Source organism: Rhipicephalus sanguineus, chromosome 2, assembly GCF_013339695.2.
Source record: "Rhipicephalus sanguineus isolate Rsan-2018 chromosome 2, BIME_Rsan_1.4, whole genome shotgun sequence".
NCBI classification, from domain to species: Eukaryota; Metazoa; Arthropoda; class Arachnida; order Ixodida; family Ixodidae; genus Rhipicephalus; species Rhipicephalus sanguineus.
The window spans coordinates 51,835,173-51,843,568 of record NC_051177.1 but is presented as its reverse complement, the minus strand read 5'-3'; the positions used below and the strand labels follow the sequence as shown (position 1 = coordinate 51,843,568).

At 46.9% G+C, this 8,396-nt stretch overlaps 1 protein-coding gene across 2 annotated transcripts in view; it reads left to right on the top strand.

Annotated features, from left to right (window-relative positions):
• Positions 1 to 7,606, top strand: part of LOC119382947 (beta-galactosidase-like) — a 25,290-nt gene extending 17,684 nt beyond the window's left edge. The window contains exons 11-14 of one of the 2 annotated variants that reach the window (XM_037650883.2): positions 643 to 750; positions 2,820 to 2,951; positions 5,405 to 5,635; positions 7,378 to 7,606. In XM_037650883.2, the coding sequence (XP_037506811.1) occupies positions 643 to 750; positions 2,820 to 2,951; positions 5,405 to 5,635; positions 7,378 to 7,599 (693 nt within the window). In that variant the 3' untranslated portion in view covers positions 7,600 to 7,606. The remainder of the gene's footprint in view (positions 1 to 642; positions 751 to 2,819; positions 2,952 to 5,404; positions 5,636 to 7,377) is intronic. The other variant, XM_037650884.2, reaches the window with a different exon arrangement.
• Positions 7,607 to 8,396: the final 790 nt, after the last annotated feature.

Sequence of the window (8,396 nt, the reverse complement as noted above, 5' to 3'; positions counted from 1 at the left end):
TAAGGCTTTCTCGAAGAGACAATCTTTTTAATTATACTTGTATAGCTATTGAGCTTTCTCGGAAAATTCTTAGCAACCCAGAGATGTGTTCCTGAGTGCACTAACAGACTGTAAACTGCAATCATTTATCATTATTCTGTAGGCTATCTTGTTGTTATCGTTTTTGTAATTTTGTTTATATGATTATCTTCATTCCTACCAGCCATTTGGATTACGCTGATTGCATCGCACACGCTTACTGGCTTCTGTTGTATGTGTACCCACTCTTGGGATAGCCCTGCAATTGGGCTGTAGCGTGGAAAAATAAAGAAAAAAAAATAGAATAAAATGTATGCAACGCGATTCCAGGTGTTTCTCCTCCCAAGGGACACCTTTTCTATCAGCTGCCATATCCAGGTCCTTCCCGTTCTAGTGGATGGGCTACGTAGCTGCACGGGCATAAGCAGCCATAGAAAATGCAACAATAATTTTTGCTGGTTTTATCCAGAAACTACAACTCGCTCGTGCGCGTTTGTGGGTGATATTAGGCAACAAGTAAATTACAATCTGGCGCTGTGTGCGTTTCACATTCGGATTTCACTCAATTACTATGACAAAATGATTAGTCAATACATTTTTTTCTTTTTGCTTTCGTTTCGACAGGCCTACGGCTTGATGCTCTACGAGACCACTGCCCCTTCCAAACTGAGGGCATCCTCGCTTCTGAAGGTGCACGGCATACGGGATCGAGGCTATGTCTACGTCGATGACGTGAGTTAATTACCACGTGAATCTAGCGAAGCCGCTACATTGTATAAGAAAACTGATCTGGGCTTGCTAAGGTTGCTTGAAGCTCCCTCTATATAGTTTTAAAAGATCACTGAATTGTTTTTTTTTTTAATTACGTAAATGGTTAGGCTACAGCTATAGAGTGAATCATTCGTGCCACGATTTAAGCGAAGCGCTTTGTATCAAGGGAGCTACGGGCGATTAACCTTTGCATGCACTACCGAACAAAGACGTAGGCGAGAAAAATAGATGCAGTTTGCAAAGTCTTATTTCACGCGGCTCCGCAAGTGAAAAAAAAAATTACGACAAGAATTTCATTTTCCAAAGGGTACTAATGGGTGTCCACAAACGTGGGCCTTAGTCGCAAATATGGCGAAACCACCGCCGGTAAATGCGAATTCTGGCGTTGAGTGCTTCAAATATCTTTTAAATGATTTCCAAAGACCAATAACATAACTTTTGTTCACATTACCTTGCCAGCAAAAAAAAAAAACTATTAATTGCAAAACTTTAAGCAGTTAGGCCTAAGCAGCTTCGCGCTGAGCAATGTGCCCACCAGCCGCTAATGTTGACTTCTGCTGCTCACTCTTGGAGTATGGCTAAAGAACACTCTGGGCGACAAAGGTGCGAGCTTTCAATAACACTGAGCTGTTTGCCGCCGTGTAATTTGCTTTGGCAGGTAGCGAAGAGGCTGAAGGTTACCTTCTTTTCGAACCGTGTTTTTTCTGTAGTAAAAAGGCATTTGAACTCGGCCAGTTAGTACATTGTAAAAGCGGGTAAAACACCAGGGAAAACGTTTTCCTCAACTTCTCCGCCGAGCGGTCGGACCTACGATCCGCTTTGAACCAAAGCGATGGTCGAGAGGTTAGAACGTCCGCATCCGATGCGGGAGGCGCTCGGGTTCGATTCCCAGAACCGCCAGGCACCCAGCGGTTTTTTATAATGGGGGTAGAGGCGCACCGACCTGGCCCTCAATGGTGTTGGTACTGATATCTCGTGAAAGTGGCCTCTCCTTTACACTATCTCCTTTTCTCTTTATCACCCCCTTGCCATTCCTCTCCTCCACAATACACTCTAAGAAAAAAGAAAGAGTCGTTTGACTTTTTTTTTTGGGGGGGGGGGGGGAGTCCTGACTTGCTACGTATATGACTCTCTTTAAAGAGAGACGTCAACTCTCTTTGGAGGTCATTATACTCCCTTCGGAGAGTCGTGACTCGTAAGGGAGTTAACGTATGCTCTCTTCCGAGAGTCGTGGGTACCCAAAAGAGTGTTAACGTGTCTCTTTAAAGAGAGTCGTATACGTGGCAAGACAGGACTCGCCGACAAGAGTAACACATACTCTTATTTTTTTTTCTTAGAAAGTAACTGCGTAGATTCCAGAATACTCGCGACGACGGAACGAGAGAAAGAGCTCGTTTTGCGCGATAACTGCGCTTACACTTAACAGATTCAAAAATTTGAGTTCTGGGATAACTTGGAAAGGTGTTGCCGGGCCCCATTAATTAAAGAGACACTAAAGAGAAAAACGATTTTTTTTTTATACTAGTGAATTACTCTTTCGCAATTCCAAGGTCGCCACGCTTGCCGCGAGAAGACGCTATAGGTAAGCAAGAAAACGCGCAAAAAAGAAAATGCGGGTGGAGACGCCATCCATGAAATTCCCGGACCAAATGTCGTGGCATCATAAATTTTGACGGCGTCTACTGAGTCTTACGTAGTTTCTAATCAGTAAAAATTAGGTACATTGTCCCATGAGGGGGCCGTAGACTTAACGTATACCAAGTTCCCGGAAGTTTCGTGGTGTCAATGTCGCCAAAATACGAAAAATGCGCTTCGAAATACGTGTCCTCATGTGCGGCGATTTTTGCGTAAAATTTAAAAATGAAACTGTGACCTTCATTTTCTCCACTGTTAATAACCCTGTGGTGGTGAAGTAAACATGAGAGCTCTCAGAGTACAATTTATTGATCTAAACCGATTCATTGTTTCACTTTTGTAACCCTTTAGCGCCAGTGCTCGGCGTCTTCTTCTACTATCTCCTATTTTTTCAGGTATTCAAGGCCATCGTTTCCCGTAGTGACCAATTGTTCGAAGCCATCATCGAGATAAAGTCCGGGCAGACCCTGTCAATCCTCGTGGAGAACCAGGGACGCATAAACATGGGAGCTATCGTTGACCCCAAGGTCAGTTGTTGCGGATGTGTGTAGCACTGAAACAGCCGCACGCATCCACGCCAGGCCCGTAGCCGGAGGGGGGGCTAGGGGCTTGGCCGCACCCCCCCCCCCCGCCGAAATTTTGTTGAGGTGCGTGTTTTTATCAAAAATAAATAATGAAAATGGGTGTTTTTCTCAAATAGTCAAGGTTTTCAGCGAGTGCCCCCCCCCCCCCACCCCCCGAAAAAGTTCCTGGCTACGGGCCTGATCACGCATATATCATCGTCTCAGTCGGCCATTTACTAGTGTATATACCGTGAGAGAGAAATATTTCTTTGCTCTTACGAAGTCTACACCAGTTGTTACCGTAGGCACATTACTGATAGATAACGATGTAATACAGGGGCGGTGGAAAGAAACACGAACAGTGCAACATCTATACGTTCTCTGCTGTTTCGTTTTTTTTTTTTTAACTGTTGTAGCCTGAGTGTTAATAAAAAGCCACTATAGATGATGCAATCAAGGACCTCTCTAGCATCGTTTTATTGCCACCAAGGTCAGATCGCGATGAAAACAGCGCGCCGCGGTGTTCGCGTTTCTTTCCATCCCCCCCCCCCCGTACGTATACTTGATTAGTTGATTAAAACCGTTGTACGTGATTAATCAAAATCTAACGAACGTAATTGATCAAAATCCAAAGAACATTTTGAAATGTGTGTGAAACGAAACTTTCGTAGAATTTCATTTCGTTTTATTTCGCGATACGGCGGGCCAGCATTTTTGGCCCATGCAGGAGGGGCAATACAACGGATACAAATAGTTAACGCGATTCTCAACAGGGCAATTACGTGCCCTATCGGAAAATCGGAAGAAAAAAACGTAGGCGTATACATTTAGACGACTTTATTTTTGCTTAGCGACTAATGCGTAGCGCTGCTAAGCTCGAGGACGCGGGTTCGATTCCCCTCAAAACACGGCGGCCGCATTCCTATGGAACGCGTATTGCAAGAACCCACATGTGCATAGATTTTGGTACATGTCAGTGAAACCTAGGTGGCCCATTACAGCGTGCCTCATGATCATATCGTTGTTTTGACACATATCTCCGTACCTTAATTTCTTTTTATTCGTGGGAGCCGCCTTCTTGGGCTTTTGCGTGAACTGTACCTTAGTTTTGTATGTCGGTATGTCAAATTAACAAGGGGACAAAACGCCAAATTCATCCATACAGTCGTTTTGATCCGCAAGAGTGCACCAGTGTCATTCATTTAGTTATAGATAGGAAACGGCAGCGTTAACAGCCCGAGAGGGCACTTGGAGGCAACCGTAAAACAGTACATAAGCAGATTCGTTTTCTTTATCCACTCGGAGAAAGGCGGCTGCACTAGCATCCACGGTAAGCAATGCGCTTAAACGCTTCGCTTTAAAAACTGGTTATTTGTCGTACAGTGTGTAGCACGATTTCTGGTTGCATGTTGCGGTTGTACTGATGATCATACCCTGCGAATCGCCTTGTATTTTAGCGATTACATGGCTGTCAGGCAAGATTGGCTCTAGGCACGGAGAGTCCGCCCGTGACGCCCGTTTCACGATGCCTCCGGGATCGGCACACATATACAAGCATAATTTACGCGGGAAGGCACCTCAAAGCACAAGCTAGGAAATGGGGACATGCATAGTTTCGCTTTAAAGGAACTGTGCCCTTTATCGCGTAGAGAAAGAGTAGTCACTCTCAGCACACCTGCAGAGGGAGGTAGTTAAGATGGGGCTACATATACACCGGAGTGGTGTCGGTGCCGCTGCGAGTTTCGCGTTATACAAAAAAGAACAAGCAGGCGCCGTCGACGATGATGGCCGTGAGCCTCGAGAAAGCTATTCGCTGCATTAAATGAACGGTGCGCATGACGGTGTATATTTGTTGCAGTGGGTGTACTTAGGTTGAATTTGTTCTTGCTGTTTAATTTTGTCGAGAACGGAGCCGCTAATGAGCCCATATAATGTGACAGTATTATGTCTGCGACTGGTGTCTGCCTATAGGAATAATAATAATTGTTGTAGTTTTACGTCCCAAAACCACGATATGATTGAGAGGCGCCGTAGCGGAGGGCTCCGTAAATTTCGGCCACCTAGGGTTCTTTAACGTGCATCTAAATCTAAGCAAATGGGCATATAGCATTTTGCCTCCATCAAAATGCGGCAGCCGCAGCAGGGCTTACATAGATCCCGCCACCTTCGGGTCAGCATTCAAGCGCCATAACCACTAGACCACCGAAGCGTATATAAAGACAGCCTGTTTACGACGAGCGCGCCCCGAGATATGCGTCAGCTCAGAGTGCAACCTAATAAATAAATTACTTCGGCCTGTATTCGTGATTCGATTACTGAGTAAATCATCAAGGGATAGTTGGCGAATGCCCGTTGTGACGCTAAACCCGGCAGCAGCCACGAAGTGACGTGCTGTCCCGAATTTTTTTTATCGACAGGGCATTGTACAAAATGTAACTCTCGAATACACTCTCCTGAGCAATTGGACAATGCGGCCCATCAACCTCACCCAAGGCGCCTGGCTTCGGGACTACAAGGCGCTCGAGCAGCTCGCAGACCCACGGGAGCCATTCACGAACAAAGGATTGGTGGTGTACGCGGCCAATGTCACGCTGCCGCAAGGGAAGGGCGTCAGCGACACCTTCCTGCTCATCGAAATGTTTAAAAAGGTGCGCGTTTATTCAACGTCCCAACGACTCTCGCATTCTTGCCTTTGAAGAAAAGAGGGGGTAAAAAATGTGGCCAGTTTGTACTAGAGGCGCAAGGCTGTCACAGCCATGGCAGCGGAGCTCGTGGTCTCCTAGCTAGTCCTGGCATGGCTCAATCTCAAATAGGCCTAATTAAGCCTAATTAGCATAATTATAGGCAACATGGAACTGATGTACCTCGGGTGGGCTTGTTTCGATCACACACTACGTAATTAGGGCTAGTCTTAATGAGCACTAATGGGACTTAAGTGGGATCGACTTGGTTATTCTTAATTAGTAGCTTCAGAGGTTGGCTTCACTGGCGTCATTGGGAATTCGGCTTGGATTTCCCGCTTTCTGTGGCTCATGTGGTGACGCGAATCGGCATAACGAAAAGCTTAACAGCGTTGCTGTAAAAATGTCAGTTTCATCGCCAGGGCGAAGCATTGAATGTGTGGCGACACACTGCGCACAAACCGGCGCAGGCACCGCCTCGTCATTAGCCAGCCCGGCGTGACATGGCCGTATGCTGCACCACGCCTCCGATAAGGGACAGCGCCACCGCAGCGTCACCGGAGGCTTACGTCACCGACGGCTGTTATAAACCCGAGCTGCTAAGCTCGGAAGTTATCATTCCTTCGCCACCCGACTAAACGCAGCGTCGCTATGCTCGCCCCGCTGCTACTGCTACGTTAATAAACAGTCGTTATGTTTTATGTTGGGATGCGTCTTTCCATCGACACGGCATCCCACAAATGTGGTAAAAACAAATTAAAACTTTAATTAAGGCTAGCAGTTAGCTCCTTTAACAGGCAATCTGGCGTAACTCAACGAGACGCTGGCATAATGAAACGCGGCCCCTGCAGCGAGCGAAGCGACCTTCGTGCTGTCTATGGCTTCAACGCAAACATTGCGATGTGAAGGCAACACGTACAAAGGTATGAGCCGTGTGCTGACCCCTGTCAAGGTTACGGCGCGCACGACCGCGGGCGATCATGCCCGGCCGGTCAAAGTACGCAGTTTCTGTAGGAGCCACGCCGGCCACCTCCCTCCCTCCGGGACCCCTCCATGCGCCTTTCGCGCGACTGAGACGGCTTGCTCGTTTGCTCCCCGGGTGATCGATTATCTTTGGCAAGGCCTGCTTTCACTCGAACATACAACATACGACGCGCGAAGCCGTGTTATTGATTTAGACTTTATAAAGAACCTCACGGCGACGGCAAAAAGGAGCCGGGAGTGTCCGTATGATAGTTATCGCAAAAGTCACACGGTTCCGTATTCATTAGTCTAAGACTAATCGAAAGCGAAACCAATCTTCGTCTTTTTCTTCTTCTGCTATAGTCGATTGTATTTATCCTTGCCCCCCCCCCCCCCCTTAAAACTTTCTGCACCTCACTGTGTTGCACTGCCTATGGGATCAGCCATGTCATGTCGTGCGATGACGTCATCACGTGACCTCATAGTGATGACGTCCGAAATACACGAGTGGAGCCCCATTTTCTTGATGGGGGAAGGGCTCCTAATTTTTTATGCATGTATATAGTGATGTGTGCATTTTATTTCGGAGGGTGATAACCATGGGTACAACATACAAGCCTGAGTACAATGTAAAAACGATCTATTTTGGCGTATTATTTGTTCCCACTACACAAGGAATAACCCAGGGCACAGCCAGGCTGTTCCTGCAGTATTGTTTCAAGCTGTTCTCATGCCTTCTCTACCAGGGTACTGCCTTCCTGAACGGGTTTAATCTGGGCCGCTACTGGACATCGGCGGGCCCGCAGAAAGCTCTGTACGTGCCGTCGGTGCTATTCAGGGAGGGCGGCAACCTACTCCTGCTGCTGGAACAGGAAGCTGTCCTGTGCAATTCCGACAAACCCAAGCCGTGCAATGTGCACTTTGTGCCCGAGCCACACTTCGATGGGCCATTGCACTGGTCTGTCTAATAAAGGGAACTATACAGAAACGATCGCAGCTGATTTCTCAAAAAGGTTCGCAGTCGTAAAAAATATATATTGCGGCCGAAATTTGGGGAATCGTTGTAGTTCGACAACGTGTTGCAGCGCGATACGCTTGCGCTTGTCAAGTCGGTGGGCGCATGCGTACTCCGCAAAACTTTTGAATATGTCGCGACACTACCGTTGTGACACTACCATTATTCATAGAATGGCACAAAGTTTACTTACTTGTTTTCATGCCACGCCTAACGGACCCACCGGACCGGGAGACCAGCGTTCATTGAGCCACGTGGTGCCGCGCTCTTTCCGATAAAAGAACGGCTGCCGGTGGTACATGTTTCACTGCACGTTGGTAGTTTTCTCTATTAAATACGAAAACCAAAGGCACTTTGACCGTTTTAATCTATCTATCTATCTATCTATCTATCTATCTATCTATCTATCTATCTATCTATCTATCTATCTATCTATCTATCTATCTATCTATCTATCTATCTATCTATCTATCTATCTGCCTACGTCTTGGCGTTCTAATGGTCGTCTCGCTATGGCTTGGTATATACCAAAATAGGAATCGGAGGACGTGAATGTATGACTAGCTGCCGTGGTATGACTAACAGCAGATCATGACATTAATAACGCGACCTCCCTGTCGTCATGAAATTCTTTCCACCAGTCACGTGTGCGGCACTTACCCGCATAGTGCGGCCCGTGGTGCGCGGGTGTGTTTCAACGAACATGACAACGCAGATGCGCGCAGTGGCCCCCGAAGACGCGCGCTTGAT